The sequence below is a fragment of the Arachis stenosperma genome, chromosome 5 (assembly GCF_014773155.1).
Source record: "Arachis stenosperma cultivar V10309 chromosome 5, arast.V10309.gnm1.PFL2, whole genome shotgun sequence".
Lineage (NCBI taxonomy): Eukaryota > Viridiplantae > Streptophyta > Magnoliopsida > Fabales > Fabaceae > Arachis > Arachis stenosperma.
This window is the reverse complement of record NC_080381.1, coordinates 134379406-134403808: the sequence shown is the minus strand read 5'-3', so window position 1 is coordinate 134403808 and position 24403 is coordinate 134379406. Positions and strand designations below refer to the sequence as shown.

Here is a 24403-nt window from a genome sequence, read left to right as displayed (position 1 = left end):
ATTTCTAAGACCTGGAGTTACGTTGGGCATTTAAAAATTTTCAAAATTTAATTTGTTATTTTTCTAGGTCATTAACATAAACTATAAAAATTGTATAAAGAATGAATACCAGTCATATAAATAAAATATATATTCTTAGTTAATCCTTCAAAAATAGTTGATTTTCTCACCAAAACCAAAACCATTTTTCAATATTTTGATCTTTTCAAATATTCATCAACTTGTTAAAATTCTGACTTTGTATAAATAGTATTGAAATCGAAGATAGTTCGTTCTTTTTAGCTATTATCCTCATATTTTCTTAAGGGTAAAAGAAGCACGACTTAGTGTGTGTTTGGATTACAATTTACAAACAGAAATTTGAATAAAATTGATTTTGCAAACTTGATTTTGATGAAAAGTAAGTTTATGGTAAGTTTATGTTAAAATAATTTATGTTTAGCAATCTTTGCATCAAAATGAATTATAGTAAAATAAATGTTGTTTGAATTATACTATTTAAAATTACTTTTAGATAAAAAATTACTAAAATATACACCAATTTAAATAATTTTTGTATATTATCTTATTATTTTAAAATAGTGCAACTTGCAAGGCCAATTTTTCATAAGCAAGTGAATATGAAGCAAAATTTCAATTAGGATAGCTCAAATGGCATAGTCTCCCCATACTCAATTAAGAAGTTGCGGGTTCGAGTCTCCTATCTTTAGTAAAAAAAAAAAAAAAAACTAGGGGCTTGAACCAAACAAAAAATAATTTCACGGCATTCTTCGTTCAAAATATAAGAAGCTAAGGCCCAACTTATTGGCGTTTAACCCTTTTCATCTCAAACAATGAGTTATCACTTATGGGAGTGCGCGCTCTAAGACTCTCTCTTTTGTTTTTTTGTTGGTAGTACCGTGCTCTATGAATTTTATCTGAAATGATTACTCCCAAGATAAATGATTCTATATTGACTATTGAGACAGTTACGTAACATTTTTTGAAAGACAAGCCCGTCATGATAAGTCCAAGTGTTGAAAAAATTGGCTAACTAACCACCAAAAGATGCCTAACGTTATTTGTTCTCTACTTCTCTTAGTTCTCTGTGTGTGCCGCGTCAAATCACTTCAGCATGAAAAAAGTATTACCAAGTATATCACACTATAATAACTTTTTTTATGTTTATGTAATTTTTAAACCAACATATCTTTATATTTCTTATTTTTTAAATTAATAAGCAATTCAATAATCGAGTGTTCTATAATTATGACAATACATAATAAAATATTTTTAGATAGAAATATTTTCAAAAGTTCTATGATTACTGATTGAAGTAAAGAACTAAAATTTAAAATTTTTAAAATTAATATATATAATAAGAATATTTTAGTTATTTTCTATAATTAGGATATTATAGTTATTTTTTATAAAAGCTAATACTAATTTAGATCAGTTCAAGATTTAATTTATTATTTTTTCAGTCAAATTAATTTATCTGATCTAATTTTAACAAAAATAATATGATTTAATCGATTATATATTTTTTTAAAACTAAAATTATCTTTAAAAAAAATATTTGGGACGAATAGCTCCCTTAATATTAACTTATAATCTTATATAGCCCTTAATGAATCTGTCCAAATGGAGAAAGACAAAGCCAGCTGGAGTAACCAAACTTGACTGACGCCTTCAAAAAATCCATAACCCAAAGTCACCATTGGGACCCATACAATTGACAATTGACATTTCCGTTCCTCCCATACTGGCTTTCTGAGAAAATGCTATTTCCCTTCACTTACCTTGGTCAACCTTCCACATTTACTCACGTGGGGTAACTTGGTCATAATTGACCACATCTAACATCTTCATATCATAACACAAAGCTTTCCAGAGACCATATATATATATAAGTGCATGCTGAATTGCTAATTCGCCAAATCACCCCCAAGATCCACATTAAACAACTTATCCCAAGATACACAAACATAGGTAGAACAAAGTAAGAAGCATATTAAATCGTAGGAATATGTATGTGACTAGGCCTCTTTCTCTATACAAGAAATCTCAAGATGCTCTCTCATTGCCTCCACCTGAAGGCCCAAATTCTGGTATTCTTGTGATTCAAGATGAAAAGGATTTGGAAACAACATCTTGTTTTGGTTTGGGGAAGTACCATGAGGTGAAGGATTTGCCTTTTCCTCAGAATATGAGCCTTGAGCTGTTCTATAGGTCAGGAATTTCCCTCAACAGAGCCACTCATTACCACCATGTTGTTTTCATCCCAGTTCTTAATCAACCTTTGTCTTCTAACAAGTACTATGTCATTCATCATAATGGCAAGCATAGAGGGTAAGCTTTAACTTTTAGTTACTTTGTCATAAATAAATACCATTATTATGCACTAGCTCAACTCAAGTTATATACACATTTAATACTTAACTTTAAAGATATTCATATCTTCTTATTCTTAATTAATTTTTAGCATTTTAGTAAAAATGATCTCAATTATTCGTAAAACACATTAAATATGTTCTAATGATGTCAAAAAATTTTCCTCTTATCACTCGGTTCTTAACAAGTTACGTTATGTGGGTGATTCAAATATCCCAAGAAACCATAGTTTTCACTTTTCACCGTATGATGAAGCAGCTGGCAACATTCAATCAAAATTTGATTTGTTATACTATATATATCCCATGAATGAATCATTCTGTTATATTGATGTAATTTGCATTTGGTTTTGCAGGGAGGCATACATTAATTCAAAGCAAGAAGATTTGGACACATTCTGTTTCTACAATTCTGTCTCTGATATACCTCTGCATCATTTTGACAGCAATAACACATACCAACAATTCGAGATTCATCCGCAACGAAGCAAAGTTACTTTCAGGAGTGGCTTCTCAGCTAAATCTGTTAATCCAGATGGATATCCTCCAAGATTCTTGAGCAGAAGGTGGAAGCTGAGTGCCTCCAATTCGAGTGATTCAAGCATAGGAGAAGCAACAGGTGTGAATGAAGCCCTCCGCGCAAGCAAGCCAGAATTCGAATTCTCCATAGGAAGTAAAAGCTCCAGAAGTGTTGTTGTGGGAAAATGGTATTGTCCCTTCATGTTTGTGAAGGAAGGGACTCATAAAACATTGAAAGAAGAAGTGAGAAAATCAATTTTTTATGAGATGACACTAGAGCAAAAATGGGAAAAAATATTTTCTTGTGAGAATGTAAATGACACTAATGTGAATGTGAATGTGAATGTGAATGTTCAAAGGGAAGTGGTTGGAATTGGTGAATGGGAAGCTATGGTTGATAAAGAGAGGGACATAGGTGAAGGGTTTTTGTGGTTTAAGAGTTACAATAACATTGGAGAAAAGAATAGTGTGGGATTGAGCATGGCAATAGTTGAGAGAATGAAGTGGGAGCAAGAAAGAGTTGGGTGGATTGGAGGGAAAGAAAAGCAAGTTAGAGTTCAGAAATTGGAGGAATACAAAGGGACTCAAAATGGATGGAAGAAATTTGGATGTTATGTTTTGGTTGAGACTTTTGTACTTAGAAGATTGAACGGAGGCATAGTTCTCACCTATTCATTCACACACCAGAATCAACTTAGAAGCAAATGGGAATGATTTTTTTTCTTTTTAATTTTTTTCGTTAAGCTTCTTGTTGGGATGTTTTTGTTTTGTTTTGTTTTTTCGGTAAACGGATGTTTTTTTTTTATTTTATTTTAATAGATTTTATTTTGTTCTGCCTTTTCTTTTTTCCTTTTGGGACATATCTTGTTCTGCCCTTTCAAGTGTACATTATATGCCTTAGGCCCAAAGAAGAAATTGGGTAGAGCGTTTTGTAAAATTCATATGTTCATTTTTGTTTGATATGCTGATTAAGAAAAAAAAGTAAGTTTGTTCATTTCATTCATTCTCTCTTCGTCAATTGTGATCAATTTGATATTGCATAATATATTCTTGGATAAAATAAGCACGTTAACATGTTTACTTTGAAAGCACATTAACACGTTTACTTTGAAAGCACCGTAAATGTGTTAACGTGCTTATTTTAAATGAACAGTCTATTTTTTCTATTATTTAAAATAGATCGTGTCTTTCTTATTATTTAAAATCGTTCATCTTTTTTTTTATTTGAAATATTCTATTTTTAATAGTTTGGTCCAATTTAAATTATTAATATTTTTTATTATTTTCAAAAATTTTATTTAATTATTTATAAATATATATCTCGTTTATACTGTAAACGAGACAATTTTTCATGTATCTCGTTTACATTATAAACGAGATAAATAAATGTAGCGTAAATTGATAAATACGCTACAAATTATTTATTTTGGTAATTAAAATAATTAAATTATTTATTTAAAAAAATCCCCACAAAATATACTCTAATGATCAGCAAAAAAATTTCAAAATGATTAATCAAATATTACTCTAATGATCATGTCAATTGTTTTCTACTCTATAAATTTAAAGACCCTATTCGTAAAGGAAAGGGGAAAAACTTGAAAAAAATAAATTTTGAGGAAAGAGTTATAAAGGCGAGAGATGACCTACTCTCTATGCTGGTAAGTACCAAAACAGTCTCGGTAAACCGATTACTAATCCAAGAAGTCATCAAGATACTGTCTGTCGCAGTCGCAACTACGACAAACCTCACCATATCAAATTTTTGGAGTTTTCCAAACCTACGATACCTCACTGATATCCAAGGATCCGAAGGAGACAAATCGCATAAAGCAGGAAGTCACGAAGTATACCATAATCGCAGGGTAACTATACAAACGGAAATTGTCCCAACCCCTCCTTAAGTGCATAGAACCCGATAACACGGGTTACATACTTCGTGAGATTCACGAGGGATACTGCAGCCACCATGTCGAAGGCCAAACCCTAGCCTAAAGGTCATCTACGTAGGGTATTTCTGGCCCACCATCATCAGAGATTCCCTCCAATTGGTCAAAAGCTGCAAGAAATCCCAAGTCCATGCCGACTTTCACCAAGCAGCCCCCAACCAGCTCAGCGTAATAACGACATATCGCTCTTTTAGAACCTGGGGAATTAACCTTGCATGATCTTTTCCCACGGCACCTGGACAACTTTAATTCCTTATAGTCGCCATCGACTACTATACAAAGTGGATTCAGACGGAGACGATGGCCACCATTACGACCACCTAATGGCGAAAGTTCTTCTAGAGGCAAGTCATAACTCGGTTCAGAATCTCCGAGATCATAATCTAGGATAACAAAACCCAGTTTGCGGACACAAGATTCAAGAAATTCCTAGAAGAACTCGGCATCTCACAACAGTTTAGCTCGGTAGAATACCCACAAACCAATGGTCAAGTAGAAGCGGCCAACAAGATCATCGTAATGGGCCTCAAGAAATTACTAGACTAGGCCAAAGGCCTCTGGGCTGACGAACTAGGATCCGTCCTCTGGTCAAACCGAACATCCCCTCAAACCTCAACCGGAGAAACCCCCTTTCAGTTGACATACGGCCTAGAGGCCATCATTCCGGTGGAGGTCGGGGATCTCAGCCCACGAAGAACTGTGGGAGGACTCGACAAGGACAAAGAGCGGGATCTCGCGGATGAAGTTAGGAGCATAGAACACCTGCGGAAGCTAGCCCTAAAATAAAGGATTAGCCTAAGGTACAACCACGGCATGGTGAAGTGAGACTTTAAACTGGAAGAACTCATCTTACGACAAAACTGGAAGACTTTTCCATGTAGTTCACCTCCTCCATGGTGGTCCAGGTGTTATCACCTATATCCACCTCAATGACCTCATAGGCCTCTGAACTCTGCGTCCCACTCAAGTGGTGAGTTATCATGTTGATCTGCTGGGACATGAGCATGTTTTAAGCTAAGATGGTGTCTAAGGTGCTTACCTCTAGGACGCTTCTCCTCTGAGCAGCCCTATTGTTCACAGGGTTTCTTTAGAAGTGTACATGTACTGGTTGAGAATCTAACCATATTCTTGCTCTGTCTTTTTTCGCAAAGGAAAAGAGCATGAGCTTGTAGACTTTTGGATTTACTCCATTAGTCTTGACAGTGTCACATATCTGCAGAAAGTCAGATAAAAATTTGTTTGGATCTTCTTGTGAAAGTCTATGAAACTGGCAGTTCTGTTGAACCAGAGTGACCAGTTGAGGCTTCAACTCAAAGTTGTTTGCCCCAATGGCAGGAATGGAGATGCTGCCTCATAGAAGTCAGAGTTGGGTGCAGTGTAAGATCCTAGGACCTTTCTTGCGTCACCTCCGTTATCTGGATTAGATGCCATTGTTGTTTCTTCTGCCTTTTGTTCTAGAGCTTCTGTTAGATTCCTTATGAATCTGCTAGCCTGAACTTGTTGCAGACACCTTCTCAAAGTCCTTTTAGATTCAGGATCCAGATCAAAGAGAGGTTCTTTATCCCTACTCCTGTTCTTAAACAAGAAGAAAGAAACCAAGAAAAGAAGAAGAAAGGATTCTCTATGTCAGAGTATAGAGGTCCTTTGTTAGAGAGATGGATAAAGAAGAAAAGAAAAGAAGATGTCTTTTATTTAAAAAGAAAAAGTTTTTGAAAATAAAGAGGAAAGAAAAGATGATTTTTGAAATTAAAGATAGAGAAAGAGGAAGAAGATTTTCGAAAAAGAAGAGAGAGAAGGAGGTAGGAGATTTTCAAAAATTAGGAGAGAGGGAAGAATAAAAAAGATACTAAATAATTAAAATAAGATAAAGCAAGCAACTAACTAAAAAGATTTGAAAATGAAATAAAAGATTTGATTTAAAAAAATTTTTTTTTTGAAGATTGAAAAAGAAACAGTTAATAAAAGATTTGAAAGATTAAATTTGAAAAGAAAAAGTCAAACAAGATAAGATAAGATTTTAAAAATTTAAAGAGAAAAGATTTGATTTTAAAAAATTTTGAAATTGGAGAGAGAAAATCAAGAAAAAATTTTAAAAATTGAAATTTTTTTCTTTTTTTTAGAGAAAGTCAAAAGAGAGAGAAAATATAAGATAAGATTCTAGAGTTTTAAAGATTTTAAAAGTTAAAATTCAAAAGAAAGAGAAACTAACAAGATACTAAAATTTTGAAAATTGAATTTAAAAAAAAAAGAAAGATGAGATAGTAAAATTTTGAAAATAAAAAAAAAAGATAAGATAAGATAAAAATTGCATGAAAAGACAAGCAAGAAGAACAAGACTACCAATCAAGACACCAAACTTAAAATTTTGAAATTAAGTGAAAGAGATTTCAAAAGACTAAAAGGGAAAAACACTAAAAAATACCAATTTTAAAAATTTTTGAAATTAAAGATACTAAATTTTCGAAAATAAAAAGGACAAACACTAAAGGACACCAAACTTAAAAATTTAAAGATCAAAGACTCAAATTTTCAAAAAGCTTGAAGGAAAAACACCACAAGTTCTAACCAACTAACTAATTGAATTAGTAAAAGATTAACTTTAGCTGAAACAAGATTAATTAATATCTCTAAAATATTATAAATCAACTTGGACAATAATAATTCAAGGTCACCTAAGTTTCCAACCGAAGCTAAGAATGCAAAAATCTATTCCATAACTAGTCCAAACATTTTATCAAATATTTGGTGTGCATAAACATAAAACTTCATAAATTGTAAAATATAGCAAAAACTATGATAATTAACTATCAAATTTGACAATAATAACTCAAATAAACATGAATAAAGGATAAAAGATCCAATTCATTAATATAAACTATAAATTCACATAATTTATAAAATAGCAAAATGAAAAAAAATAAACTAACTCTAAATTTTAATAAAAGTATAATAAAAGAACAAAAAAACAAGAGCCAAAACTACCATTAAACAAAATTAAAACCTAAAACTAACAAGAAAATTAAATAAAATTCTAGAAAATTTAAAAATAAGTTAGAGCTTCTCTCTAAAATTTCACTCAAAACCTAAAAAAAGGTAAAAAAAATGAGTGTATGATTGTTGCCTCCTTTTTTCTCATTTTGGTTTAAAAATACATTAAAAATAGCTATTGAAAGCCTTTGAAAAACCCAAAACATGAAGATGCGCGTATTTCATTAACTCAGCACATCGGATCATCTTGCGCACACAAAAAAAGCTCGTGCACGCGAGATTTTCGCTAAAGCGAAAAAATCTCGTTTAAGCGAGATTTTCGTTTGGACAAAAAAAACTCGTTTAAATGAGTTGTCAGATAACTTTTCTTTTGAATTGTTTCTCGAATTCATTTTTTTGTTCCATTCTTTTCGATTTTTTGAGACCGTTGATGTACTTTAATCCTGAAACACTTCAAAAAAATTTCATCAAGACATCGAATGACATAAAAAGAAATTAAGAGATTAATAATTAGGAGAATAAAAAGTATATTTTTCACAAACAACTTCATCAAAAGTAAGATTCAAAACACTCAATTAATGGAGCTGAAATTGTGTAAGATAATTGATAAATTTTATACTTTTTATATATTTTAAAATGATAAAATAGAGTTTATTAAGATTCCTGAGTTTTTAACCATTTTTCACGTTAAATTCTTTACGTATGTTCAATTTATTTTCTATAAATATAACAGAAAATATTTATCTCCTCTAATTTCTTCTTCTTTCTTGAAGTAATAACACCTAAAGAAGTGCTGAGATAATAATTTTTAATTTTTATTTTTACTATGATTGTTTACTTATATTTTTGTTTTAAGTACTTTTTAACTTCAACTTCTATTTTCTTTTAAGAAGAATTTTCTTTTTTTTTTTTTCGCTTTAGAACTAGTAATTCTTTCTTCCAGAACTTTTAAATCACATGCAGAATATTTCAGTGATGAGTAAACATTTTTTTTAATATTTTTCATATGTTACATATTATTAGAGATGCAAGTAACTGTGTTTTTGTTTTTTTTTTTTTAAGAGTTATTCTCTCACTGTCTCTATAAGATTACTGGTAAGAAATTATCAAATTTTGTCTCTACATTTTTTTAAAATAAATTAATTCTTACCAAATTTTGTCTCTACATTTTTCTAAAATAAATTAAACATGATTGTAATGAGGTAAAATTATTTCTTGACACTAAGTCCGAATTTATTAATTTATTTCTCTCCTATTTTATTTTAAACAATATGACCATATCATAATAAATATTCTCATATTTGATGAAATTTTTTGTGAAGTTTTTAATTTTTGGTAGTCTAACTTTATTAATTGTATATTTTTTGTTGGTATTATTCAACAATATTAGGGAACCAACTCTATATAAGTCAAGAATCAACCAACTGGTAAACCAGAGGCATCGGTGACTTTAACCGGATGTTGCTACTAATAGGCACACGGATGTTTCTTTTTCTTGTAAATTGGATGGTTTTGGATATGATTTCTATGTTTCATGTGTTACGCATTAATAAAACATAATTAATTATATGGAACCAACTAATAAATGATCAAAGCATCTGTTTCATGATTCTCTCCTATCACTAGCATATCTTCCTTCATGTTTTGAACGTGGTCAACAATAATTTAAAAAATAAATTAAATTATAAATTAATAAAACTAATTATAATTAATTATGTTGTTCCATTCTTAGCTGATTATTAGTTGGTTTCATATATTTTTTCTAAAAATAATTTGAACAGATTTTTAGACTTCGCATTTATTATTATATCATCTGATAGAATGATACATTGTCTATATTTTTGTATGGGTTCTGTCTTTTTCAAATTAGAGATGTATACAATCATCTGTTGATAAAATTCTTTCTCCTTAATTATACATTTTTGGTTACATTTTACGCACAGTAAATAGTTCTAGTGGTAGACGATCGACAAGAAGCAGAACCCAATAAAAATTTTGGAGATCCAACGTGCCATATGATTCACGAGGTATTTAATTTTTCAGAACTGTATAATGATAAAGAAGACTAATAAATGATCGAACATATTGAAAGGAATTAGGGGTGTCAAAAATCCCCAGTAGGCGGGGATCCCCGCGGGGACCGCCCCGAATGGGGCCCCAATGGTGGGGAATTTTCCCCGTGGGGATGGGGATGGGGAGCAAAATTCCCCCGAGACAGGCGTGGGGACCCGAACGGGGATCCCCGCCCCATCTCCGACAATTCCCCGAATATTTAAAATTTCTTAAATAACCTTACTTTATTTATAATATAAGAGTTTTTTAGTAATTTCACCAATTAAAAAACCCTAACCCTATTATTCAGTCTTCCCTACTCACTATGTTGTTTGCTGCGCCATCTACTCTCTATTCCCAGTCCCAACTCTCTTCCATCTCCACTTTGTTCAAACTTCAAAACTCCCACAGCACCATACGTTGTTCTCTCCCACAGCCCGAACTCTCTCCAGTTTCTACTTGATGTTAAAGACTATATCTTATTATTTTTTTTAGAATGGAAATTGTATTTTAAGATTTTATTTTATGGACTATAATTTACTATGTTGTATTTGTGGACTTATAATCTTGGATAAGATATGTTTGTGTATTTGTAATAGTATTTTCTAGTTTTTTTATTTTTTTGATATTTTTTATTATAATTTTTATATGAATATTAAACATAAGGGGATGGGGAATGGGGCCCCGCGGGGAATACGGGAAACGTGGGGAATGAGGATGGGGATAATTATCCCCCCACGGCGGGGATCGGGGCGGGGATGGGAATTAATTCTGGGGGCGGGGACGGGGAGCAGGGAGGCATCCACCGCCCCCGCCCCGCCCCATTGACATCCCTAAAAGGAATGCGGAGAAATTATCGTATTTATACAACGAACTTAGTCGCAAAGCCTGTAATTTTCTTAACCTGCTTGAAAATAAATAGTCAGTGACAGGGCCTTAGAATAATTTTAGATTTACGAAAATTATATTTTACACAAATACACAATTACATATTTAGTTTATAAGTTTAGTAGCATACTAGCATCCATGTTTATAAGTATCAATCTTTTATATATATAGATAGAGTCTATGATGCTTATAATTAGTCATTATAGTATTCTTAAAATTAAAATTCTATTTTTTTATATTTTAATAATATTTTTTAATAAAAATTTTATTTGTATGTCAAAATAATATACTAAAATTAATTATTAATATATTTATGTATAAATATATATTATTTATTTTAATTTTAATATATATTTATAGTTTAATATATATTTTATATTAGTGATTAATTTTAGTAGTTGACTGTATATTTATTATAATTGTTTTTCTAAACTCTCTATACATATTTATTTATGTGTTTACGTGTTTTATATAAAAAATTACACACGTCAATCTTGATTATTTTACCCAAAAGTCATAGCAGTTGATGTGATCAACATAAAAATATGCCTACCAACATTTAAATATTCCAATGTCAAATACCATTGAATAATAAAACACATACACGTTTCAGAAAAACAAAAATGACACATACTATTGATACTAATATATATAGGAACTAAGGGTTGAAGAGTTAAACACAAAAACTATCCCAAAAAAAGATGTATGTTACAAGGCATCTTTCACACTATAAGAAAGACCCTAATGCTCTTTCGGGGTCACTCCCTGACCCTGAGGGTCCAAATTCAGGTTACCTTGTTCTTCAAGATGAAGCAGCACAATCATATTGTTGTTTTGGTTTGTGGAAGAACAATTGCATAAGCCACCTACCTTTTCCTCAGGACAAGAACTTGACAGTTACTTATATTGAAGGCCATGGAGAAGATGTCACAATTGATCTTGACAAGGTTATTTTCATTCCAGTTCTTAATCAATCATTGTCTTCCAATCGCTACTATGTTATTCGGAGGAAAGGAAAGCATCAAGGGTATGCTAGTTTTGTTTTCATCAGAAGTTTACTTAGTTGAAATTAATTAATTACTCCTTCAGACTAACCATATAAGTTATTCTTTTTTTATCTAAAAGCTTTAACAATAATATAAATCGTTTGATTGGTTGAAAAATGTTTTATTCTTTTCACTATCATACGGCCTATTCATTAATTATTGTACATATATCGTATGTGCTTAAAATTTAATATAAAGGGAGACAATCTAGCTAGGGTTAATTTTGTCTTAACCCTTCAAAAATCTATTTAACTATAAATTTAGTATGAATGTTTTTGTCAGATGTGATGACTTATAGTTGTAGATGGAAGTAGCTTGTAGCAAGAGCTTCAACGGTAAGAATAGACTTTATCTTGATATATATATATTTTCAGTTTTGAAACATATTGGAAGAGAAAAATTGTGAATTGCAAGAGAAGTAATATGTGTTTACATTTCTTTTTAGAAAGAGAAGTACGTGGGTAGACCGAATTCTTCCCATGTGAGTATTTCAAGCGTTGTGTTGGCTCAAAATGCATCATCCTAAAGAAAAGTATAGGGAGCCAATGGTCTAAGCGCAATGTGTATAATGGAGGTTTAGGAAATATTAGAGATACGACCATTAGTGTTACATTATCTTGTCAGGTTACGCTTTTGGGATGAGTGGGTTCATGACATGGTATTAGAGTTCTAGATCCGAAAGGTCAAGGGTTTGATCCTTGGTGAACTCCAAAATCAACTTAAATTTTTAGGATGAGTGATTTTATGACATGAGATGTTTAGTATCCCTGGTATTCGAATGGTTATTCTGGATAGTGTGGATGATATTCATTTTATTCATTGACCAAAGATTTAGTCCATTGTACACATTATACATTTAGGTCATTGGCTCCCTAGCATTACCTTCTTCCTAATAGTCCTCCAGTTGAAAGTTGCAATTTATTCACTATTTTGACAAATAAAGCATATAACAAGCGTAGAATCCTAACATTGGACTCTTCTTACCTTTCAAGATGATAGGTTTAAAAAAAAAACACGGAAACATGACATTATTTTTCACCAAAAATTTATCTTAAAAACAGAGTATTAAATTTGACTAAGAAAATCATATTGGCACAAATGAAGAGAAGTAAAGCCCCTCTTATTAATAAAATTCTTATTCTATGCATTTCTCAATGTACAATAAATATTCTTTAAAATTTTGTATTTTCAGTGTTGCACAGTAACACAAGAAACATTTTCTTTTTATTTTCAATTTTTCAACGTATGCACAATAATAGAGTTACTATGAATAAATATATTTTTCACCCACGTTTTATTTCAAAATTTTTAACCATTATTTTGTACTCTACATTTTGTTAGGTAAAATCTCAACATACATCAAATAAAAATCTGAATTCAAAAAATGAAAAACTTATTTATTTATCCACTACAACAAAAACACCCATTCAACCACACTTAAAAAGTGTAACTAAACATAAAAAAAACCTTTAGCAAAGGTTACGTTTTTTGGCTATGGAGACGCTTTAGTGAGGATGCCTATTCGGCTGTTACTTATTCGGACGTTGTCTATTCTCAAAAGTTATGTTTTTTTTGTATCAAAAGCTACACTTTTAACGCTTGGAAATAGAGTGCACTTTTCAAGAGATGCAGTTCCGGACCAATGGTTACGCTTTTAGCTTCCATGCTTATCAAAGTAGGCTATACTTATCTTTGTTACTACATCACCTTTAAAGCGTAGCCATATTATATACCACAGCTACTCTATATAAGTGTAGCCTTATGTCCCTCATTTTTTTTCTACATATATATAATATTCTAATAATTTTTTCTATAACTTAATATTTAGTAATATAATTATATATATAATTATGTATTTTAAATTAAATTAATTAAATATTATAAAATAAAAATAAATACATAATAATACTAAATAATTCTTTACAAATAAAAATGATATTTCAATAAAATATATTTATAATGAACCAAAAATATTAGAAAGAACATCATTTTAAATATTTATACATCTCACATTAAATTAAATATACTCATATCAAAATATACATAAGACCACTTAGAGTTTGCTATTAATAAATTATGAAAAATCAAAATATTATATCCTATATAAATATTTTCTGATTAAAGTTATTAATATAATCCATAAATCTTTTTTTTGGTGCTGCTGTTTAACCTTCATATCTCCAAGTTTACTCTTCAAAAAAATTACTACGATAACATGCTAACTCTTTATAAAAAACCACTACAGAAGAAGTTAAACAATGAGACATGCTAACTCTTTATAAAAAACCACTACAGAAGAAGTTAAACAATGAGGTGAAGACACATTATTTAAATGCGTGACATATGTTTATGACCTATACATAATAACATATCTAACATTTTTGAGACACCAAACCTTAGATTATAGTATACAACAACACAAGCAATATTAAATTGCAATATAATCCAAATGCTGATTTGGATAACAAAATAAATAAATAAATAGAAATGAAGGGTTCACACAAGATAAAAAAAAAATTATTATTGAAGACTTATTCATCAATGTGTTTTTATGACAAAAGAACAAAAAATTTTCAAGTATAACAAAATAAATAAACAAAAGAATGATAGTTGCTTCTATTTTACGCAGTTAGCATCCAGTCAAAGGGACTACTACAAAATGTAGTAGCATATGTGCCTTATTATTAGAGCTAATAAACAAACAGTTCAAAATATTAAAATTTAAACACCATCGTGATCTTAACATGGTTATACCTGTGCATTCTTTCTGAAGTCCTTCACCTAGACTTCAGGTAACATGTGGTCTGAATATCAATGATTGTCAGGGTCAGGATCCAACGTAGGAAAAAGAAGTATTCGTTACAAAAAAAATCTGAATTTTGAAACGAAAAAAATTTATAATAAAAAAAGAGTTGTTGTAATATGTCTTATTACAAAAAATTATAATAAAAAATAAAATTAATATAATATAAAGTAATATTTTGTAATAATTTTTTTTTAATATAAAAATCAAAATTTATTACAAAAGTGATAATAATTTTTTACATTTAAAATGTTTTTCGTAACAATATATTTTTTATCATAAAATTATTACAAAATATAACTTGATTTTGTAATTTTTTTTCTTTAATTACAAAAGAACAACATTTATTTTTAATAATTTTTTAATATAAATTACATATATAATTTATCAAATTATTTTTTTAATTAATTAATATATTAACTAATTTATTGAGCAAGCCAACATTTATATAATATATGTAATAACAGATAATTCGAGCATACTTCATTTAACTAAAATTGTTTTAAAACAAAATAACATTAGTGTCCACATCGATTATGTTGGGAATAATACACCATTCCCTCTTGAGAAAACACCTTTGACAGAAAAATAAAATAGACACAATCACAACACAAGAATTTAACGTGGAAACTCCAAAAAACAGGAGAAAAAATCACGGCCGTTGTCAAATGACAACCAGAAAATATCACTATATGAAAATTGTTACAACACATAGACTTCTTTCTCTCTAACACCCGCACCCCAGTACACCCACACTCTCTCAAAACAAATATTTAACTACACCTCACAACACTCTCTAATCAAAGAGTATAGAGGAAAAGAAAAGTCAGATACAAGCTTTAAGTGTTTCCGACTTGTGCAAAAATTATGGAGAACTTAGTCTCATATTTATAACCTAGGCCACCCACTCCATTTGCTATCCTAAGCAATGTGTGACTAATTCAACCAAATCCTAACAATCTCCACCTTGATTGAAATAGTCACACATCTTCAGCTTCCATTGTCAACACCGACAATTCTTTACTGCCATTGTCTATACCGACAATCATAGTTCAGAGAACTATCATACTCCACCATGAAAGTATAATCACTTGGAATTAGACCACTCCAAGCATTTCGCCTTGGTACATATCGAAACCTTGCTGAAAATTCATGGTGCAACTTCCAAATTGGCTTTTCCTGGAAGTTCTTCAGCCATCGACCTAACTCCGCCACACACCTTGCATCTCAACGCCAACCAATGCCCGTGTGCAATTGTGGACCCGATTGCCACAACTTATCCTTATCCATGGCAGTGCGGCAATACCATGAGGATATTTCTTGTCTTCTAGAGAACATCATCTTCTCTCATAGAGAGAGCAACCAGAGATCTTCTCCTTCAACGCCTTGTGCAAACCTGATTGTATCAACACATCCTTGACTTGTTTTTGTCACAAGCCAAAATTGATTCTTCCATCAAATTTCTCTATTTCAAGCTTCACAGCACTTGAATATCCTGACAATGTTGCAACCGTATACTGGAATAGTATAACTCAACTGTAGACCATGCACTATGAAGGGTCCCCAGGAAAGAGAGGTGGGTCACAATGGACACACTTAAATACCAGATCTTTCCTTAGCCAGAACATTTCCAAACTACACTCTCACAGTGTCACACTGCCTTCCAGCAACAACAACAACAACCAAAGATCAACCTCAAGCTACAGGACAAAATTCTTTTCTGATGTGGAAGGTCAGACTAGGCTGCAATCATAGAGCATACTAAGAATAAATCTCACCGAACCGAAGCTCTGATACCACTTGTTGGGAATAATACACCATTTTCCCTTGAGAAAACACCTTTGACAGAGAAATAGAATAGACACAATCACAACACAAGAATTTAACGTGGAAACTCCAAGAAACAGGAGAAAAAGCCATGGCCGTTGTCAAATGACAATCAGAGAATATCACTATGTGAAAATTGTTATAACACATAGACTTCTTTCTCTCTAACACCGGCACCCCAGTACACCCACACTCTCTCAAAGCAAATATTTAACTACACCTCACAACACTCTCTAATCAAAGAGTATAGAGGAAAAGAAAAGTCAGATACAAGCTTTAAGTGTTTCCGACTGGTGCAAAAATTATGGAGAACTTAGCCTCATATTTATAGCCTAGGCCACCCACTCCATTTGTTATCCTAAGTAATGTGGGACTAATTCAACCAAATCCTAACAGATTAGTTCAACAAGTTATATTTCTTTCACAAGTTCAACCAAAAGTCTAATATAAATTAGTGTCTCTATGAATAAAAATATTCTTGAGTCTTTTAGGTAGCATGTTGTAATTATTTTATCACTGTAAATATGAAAAATCAAAACAAAACTTAGAAATAAGATATAACCCTAATTACAATTTTTTTCATTCATTTTTATTCAAATTTTTTAAAAAAATTTTAGCAAAACTTCTTCTAAAACTTGGATATTTTCACTGTTTACAGTTTCATAAAAAATAACTAATTCATCACCTATTTGTCAATCATTATACAACCTGAATAACAAATTCCATTAAAAAATACAAAGAGAAAGTTACTGAAGTTGAACAATTACATCAACCGGCAGAATAGAGGAAAAATTTATAATATTTTTATGATTTGAATTTAATTTTCTTTTTCCAAAGAAAAAAAAAGACATTTCCTTTAGCATATTACTTTTGAAATTCAATAAACACACACTCTATATACATTATATGCATCAACTACAAAAGTTCTTTTAATCTTTTATTGGAACAATCATTCTAAGGCACCATAAATGACAGATATTAAAATAATATTGCAAAGATAACCAATTTGCTGGGCAAATTTTACTAAAAAATTATTTATCACAACCCTGTTATCTAAGTTCAACTTGTCTTTTCTACTTACAATAACAAATATGTACAAATCATTAACGGTACAACTTGTATTCTTTGTCAATAAGAGTATTAGAAAAGATAAATGTCTACCAATTTTCAAAAACAGTGAAATATTATCTTAAAAAACTTTTTCCAAATCAGCTCGTAATACACAAGCTTGATGAGCTAGAGAATTTTGTCACACAATTATTTTAACCACTGTCTCAACTTAATACTGCATAATGAGATAAAGACATAACTTATTCAAATCAGAGCATTGTCAAACTTGCTCAATGTATCTACTATTCAAATAATCATATTGCTGGTCCAAACATGAAAAAAAATCAAGCAAAATGAGAACACACAAGTGAACAATATCATCTGCAGATATAACTATTGATTTTTTAAGAAAACCAATTTTTTGATGATTTTTTATAGTCAGCCCTATTTGTTCAATCTGATTTGTCATGGCCTAAACAGTCAAAAATGACAATTTTATGAACAATCATTTTATCATGTGAATACAAATTATGGAATAAGGGAGTTTTAGATGGCCCTGTCCCTTGCAATGCTTCTCATGTTTGGAAGAGTATCTCAAAGGCTTTTGGTGCTCTTAAGGATGCCTTCTCTTGGTGCGTTGGGTCACTTGATCAATCTTTTTGGTTTGACAATTGGAGTATTGAGGGCCCAATTGCTCAAGATGCCCCTTTTGTACATATATCTAACTCTGATTTAACTATTAGAGACGTTTGAAAAGATGGTCAATGGAATCTCCATGATATTTTCTCTATCATTCCAGAAGATGTCAAACAGCGTTTGAATGCTTATAATCCGGATTTGAATGCTGGAGAGAGTTTGGGTTGGTCGTGGGGTGTGGCATCTTCTAGACTCTACTCAGCTAGGAGTGGGTACAGTTGGCTAGCCAAAAGAAAGTTTGACTGGAATGAGCATGATAATTGGTTGTGGGTATGGCGTCTGCATATTCCTGAGAAGTATAAGTTCTTGATTTGGCTCAGTCTTCATAATGCTATTCCTACGGCAGAGTTTCGTTTGGGTCGTGGTTTAGCTTTAGCACCTGTCATCGGTGTCAGAATGGTTCTGAATCCATTCTTCATTGTCTTCGGGAGTGCCCTAGTGCCAAGGAGGTCTGGACCCTTTTAGGCCTATATTCAGATAACTCGAATTTACATGATTGGCTCTACAGAGGTGCAAGGAGTGGAGATGCTTTTCTTTTCTTTTCGACCATCTGGTGGATTTGGAGAAGCAGGAATCATGACTTATTTAATATAGATGATGGAGTGCTAGTAAAGTGGTGAGTTTGATTCGTAGTTCAGTAAGGGAGTTTCACACTATTTTTGCTATGCATCAATCTCTGTCTCCTCCTTCACTTTGTTTGCATTGGGTTCCACCTCCAGTTCATTCTGTTAAATTGAATTGTGATGCTAGTTGGTTTGCTCCTTCTGGCTATGCTGGTTTTGGTTGTATTATTCGCAATCCTGATGGATGTTGGTTGAAAGGTTGCACTGGAAAAGTCGAAGTGTGCAGTGTTCTTTTTGCTGAATTGTATGCAATTTGGAGAGGTTTACTTCTTGCTTGGGAGAGTGGATTTCGTGAGGTTATTTGTGAAACAGATTGGTTAGAAGCTCTTTTCTTGGTAAACCAAAGAATGCTTAGTAAGGATATTCCGGAATGGGATTTGGCAAAGCATATTCAGGAGGTTATGAATTGGAATTGGAGAGTCTCTATTCTTTTAATTCAGAGGACTGCAAATAGTGTTGCAGATTGTATGGCTAAAGCAGCTGCTTCTGTCGCGGACATTCACTCGAATTGGAGCCAACCATGGAGTGAGCTTCAACATCTAATAGATTTAGATATGACCCTAACCAATTAATTTGGTTTTGTCTCTTTTTTTTCTTTCTTTTCTATTTAGTCACCAAAAAAAAAATTATAAAAAACTAACCCTATTAATCATCAAAGATCTTCTGCAAACCCGCCTCAACTTTCTTAAAAAATAGAAGAAGATTTAAACATAACCAAATCCATCAAATATTCAAAAATTAATATTTTAAATATTCAACTATCCACTATCATATATCCTCAAACCATAATCATTAACTTTAAACATTCAATTCCAATTTTTTTCAGCCATTGTACATTATAAGTCTTTATCTTATTATTCATATTTTATATATATATATATATATATATATATATATATATATATATATCATACAAATTAAAGGATATATGCAAACACTCCCTGTTATCAATATTCTAATTTTGTGAACTTATTTTATGACTATTTGATTACAATACTTTGGTTTTAAAGAGATGCTAACCTTAACAAGCCCATCAAAAAATCAACAATTATATACTTAGTGAATCAAAAAATTTTTTTGGTCTATGACATTTAAAAATTAACAACAAAATCAATTTTATTTGTGTTGAATAGCTTCAGCCAAAACAGAATTGATATTTTTCTATTTTGAATTAATGACCAAAACAGAATAGTAATCAAAACAGAAAATAAATTTTCAACTAAAAAACTAGTGATCAAAATAGAAAATGCACTTTCAACTAGAGAATTAGTGATCAAAACAGGCAGCATTATACCAAATCAATATTCAAATCAAAACAGAAATCAAAACAATTAAAATCAAAAAACAAGAGACACTTGAGTTACCCAATTAGAGTTTGGGCCACAATGAAAGTGACAAGGCGCAATTCTCTCTCTCTCTTTTTCTTTCTGTGTCTCTGTGTGTGTGATTTGATTTATTTTAAATGTGTATTTTATATTTTAATATATAGTGACTGATTTTAATAGTTGATTCTTATGTGCGGTTAGCCATAATTGTTGTTTATTTGTTATATATTCTTAATACTTTGGTGACTATTGATGACTAAGAAATAATATGTTACGTTTGAATTGGAATGCAGGGAAGCATGCACAAGTTCTAAGCAAGAGGACATGAAAAATTGTTTATTTTGCAAGTGTGTCAAAGATGTTAAACCAAGACCTTTGGATCCCTTCAACGAATATCAGCAATTTGAGATAATTAAAACCCGTTGCGGGTTTTATGCAAAGCCAGTTGCTGAAGATGCCTTTCCTCCTCTGTTTTTAAGGAGAAAAAGTTGGAGGCTTTGTGCCAAGACTCCACACAATTACACTTTGGATGAAGCTCTTGGCATAAACCATTCCTTGCGTGGCCAATTATTACCAACAATAAATTTCCCATTATCTAATGATCGTTCTGATTCAGTGGTAATTGGGAAGTGGTATTGCCCATTTATGTTTGTGAAGGAAGGAATGAAACTCAAGGACCAGATGAAAGGATCCGTTTTTTATGAGATGACACTTGAGCAAAGATGGGAGAAAATTTTCTCAAAGAAAAATAGTAGTATTGGTAGTGAGGGAAGAAATGAAGTGTTTGTGGATGTAGTTGTTGAAACAGAATTGGCAATGGTGGATGGAAAGCAAGCTTTTTGGGATGAAGGGAATGTTGATGATGGTGTGCTTTGGTTTAAGAGTTTGGATAATGTAGGAGGAGGAGTTAGTGTTGGATTGAGTTTGGTTATTGTTGAGAGAATGAAATGGGAGCAAGAAAGAGGTGGTTGGTTGGGTTTTAATAATAATAATAAGCAAGTGAGGGTAACTAGAGAAGAGAAATTTGAAGGGGCTCAGAGGTGGGAAGATTTTGGGTGCTTTGTACTTGTGGAAAGCTTTGTTTTGAAGAGAATGGATGGAAGTGTGGTGGTAACTTATGATTTTAGGCACACTCATCAAATTATGTGCAAATGGGAGTGACTTCTTTGTCATTTCCTTGGTCTACAATTAGTAATTATTAAAATAAAACGTTTAGGGTCAAAGTTTGAAAGTTAGAGATAGTTATAATTTGTGTTTTCTTTGTTTTTTGTTTGCTTTGTTAATTACCGTTGGAATAAATGCCTAAGATTACGTGTAATAAATATACAGTTATAAATATTATATATACAAAATTATAAATATAAAGTTAAGTAAAATAATTTTAAATTATTATTTCTCTAACATTACTCTTAGAGAATGTATACTATTGAAATATGTTCAGCAGTGCGAGATTTTTACTCTTTGGAGGGCTTCTTACTAGTTTGGGATATTGGTTTTAAGAAAGTGATATATGAGACTCATTCTAGGAATATATTTTTCGCTATTCAGCGGATTTCAGATATAAAGAATGAAGCAGAAGATGATTTGATTGATAAAATGTAAGAGCTCATTAGTAGAATTTAGGGGGTTTAATTGAACTTGGTCTAAAAAAGAATGTGATAGTTTCATGACTAAGGTAGGCGCGTTCAAGAATGCATATTCAAAATGATTACAGCCCCAAGCGTTGCAATATTCTCTTCAACTTGATGCAGTAGCTAAGGGTCCTTATTTGTTTGTTTCTTTTCTTTTTCTCTGTTAGGTCACACAAAAATACTATTAAAATATAATAACATTTAGGGTGCTCCTCTTGTTGAAGAGTATTAACTATTGAACCGTTCATTATTATTATTATTTATCGTTTGCACTGTATCATGTAAAATACCAAAAGGAACCTGAGTCTTTTACCTAAGCTTCAAATGTAGAGCTGACTTAATATACCATAGGTGAGTTAGCATGGACAAAAGGAACCTAACTTCTATTAATTTTGGCTCATTCTTAAACGCTATTTGCTAAGAATGGAGTGTTGCACACATTGTAAATTCGTTAAATCTAAACTCTTCATTTGTTATATTTTATTTGAATGGTGTGGATTTAAAAAGGTAACCTGTTAATCAGGTTAATCATTTTTTACAAGTTTTAGAATTTTTTTATAAGCTGAAGTTCAAAATAAAAAAATAGTATATAAATATTAAAAACAACATGTTTGTAGAAAAAATTATTGGACTTTAGAATTAAAATAAATAATACATAAAAAATAAATTAAAAATTCATGTACTAAATCTAGAAAAAAATTTAAATAATATTAAAATTTAAATAAATTTTGTTTTGTGTGAAATAAAATTATAATATTGAATATAAACACAATGATAAAAAATTGTGTTATATATATATTTTATATATATAATATTAAAATTTAAATAAATTTTGTTTTATGTGAAATAAAATTATAATATTAAATATAAATATAATGATAAAAATTTTTGTGTTATATATATATATATATATATATATATATATAATTTTATTTTGTGAGAAATAAAATTAAAACATTAAATATGAATAAAATAATAAAAGATTTTGTATTATATTAATTTAATTAAAAAAACCATATATATAACGTAAAAAGCAAACAAACATATAATAATTTTATTTTGTGTGAAGCAAAAATTCATATAATTTTTTATTAACAATTTTTTTATTGAAATATGTCATTTTACTATATTTATAATATATTATTTGGGATAATTATATTATTTTAGTTAATACATATTTTTTTAAAAAATATTTAAAATTTATTATTTTGTATTAAGAATATTATTAAAAATATATTGTTAGTTTTTCTTAAAATAATACTTTCTTTTCTTTAGTTCAAATACTATGACAATAAAAATTTTGTTACGTAACTGTGTCTACTCAATAAATATTATATTCATTTATTTTTATATAGTATGTAAAATAAATAATTAATGTTTAAAAAAGTTAATAAAAAAAAAGAAGTATTCTTTTTTTTACCAACTTTTAGATGAATATAAAGACTATCTCATTTGAATTATAACTCGTTGACAAAGAAAGAAATACTCTTAATTATATTTAAATAGAATAATTATTTATTAGGCTCATTCTTATACAAATAAAAAATTTTCTTAGTTTTATATCTGTAATATTTTATACCAATTAGCTTCAAAATTTAATTATTTTTTGAATAAATTAATAAAAAATAATACAAATAATTGTTTAAATAAAATTATATTTTAATTTTTCATTCTATTAAGTACAAGTTGAGGATAATTTGAAATAAAAGATAATGGACTTGTTATAACTGTCATGTATTTTGTGCTTTGACTGCGTCATCATTTGAGAATCATGGCGCCTTCATGGAGACCGGTTCTTCTACAGAATCAGTTTGGAGTTAGCCAACGACAGACAGCGTCTTCCTTTTCTATGGCAGCAATTTTTTCGGCTTTGAAAGTTCATTTATAGTAGAAGTGGAATGGAGTGGGTTCAAGAGCGTCAAAATCTGTGGCTAGATAGAACAATAGTAAAAACACCTGCTAGTAAACAAAACAGTAAAAATGCTTGAAAACATCACATCAACAATAACAGAGTAACGGAGGAATTGGATTAAATTTTTCTGGGTATTTTTTTTGGTGTAAAGATAGTCCTCTATTAAACGAGCGAATTAGTTTTTTTTGTTAGTGTCGATTTGTTTGTTCACCCCATAACAAAAAAATTAATTACAATAATAAATAAATTTAATTTACCTAATCACTTTTGATAGTAGGTTAACTTTTAAAGAGTACTGCACTCCGTACTTTACCTGGAGTGCACTAGCTTTCGCCATTAATTTTTGTTGATTTTCTATTAATTTTTCCTATTATTTTTTTTGAATATATCTCATATTCGATCCGATTTTATTCACAAATGTGTGGATTAGATCAAAACTTCAACAATACGAATATTAAATTCGATCTGATCTGATTTCAATAATTTTAGTGCAGATCAAATTAAAATTTTAACTATATTTAATCCAATTCTATATGCGAATAAAAATTTTTTACTTATATTTCATGTATTATCTACTATTATGAAAATATTTGTGTCATGTAGAAATTACACTGAATGGCTCAAAATGATCCATGTGTATCAACCTAAAACAAAATTCTTAGCAATAAATCAAAATCAAACTTTTGGTTCCCATCATATTGCTAAAGGTGAAAGAATCATTA

The 24403-nt window shown here is 30.5% G+C and overlaps 2 protein-coding genes across 2 annotated transcripts; both read left to right on the top strand.

The window, feature by feature from the left end:
- Positions 1-1904: 1904 nt before the first annotated feature.
- On the top strand, positions 1905-3894 carry LOC130983004 (uncharacterized). Its single transcript, XM_057907168.1, has 2 exons — positions 1905-2331; positions 2729-3894. Exons 1-2 carry the CDS (start codon positions 2009-2011, stop codon positions 3603-3605), a joined length of 1200 nt encoding a protein of 399 aa, XP_057763151.1. The 5' UTR covers positions 1905-2008; the 3' UTR covers positions 3606-3894.
- A 7552-nt stretch (positions 3895-11446) lies between these two features.
- Positions 11447-21453, top strand: LOC130981746 (uncharacterized). The gene is made up of 2 exons (XM_057905410.1): positions 11447-11795; positions 20432-21453. Exons 1-2 carry the CDS (start codon positions 11470-11472, stop codon positions 21297-21299), a joined length of 1194 nt encoding a protein of 397 aa, XP_057761393.1. The 5' UTR covers positions 11447-11469; the 3' UTR covers positions 21300-21453.
- The last annotated feature ends 2950 nt before the right edge of the window (positions 21454-24403 follow it).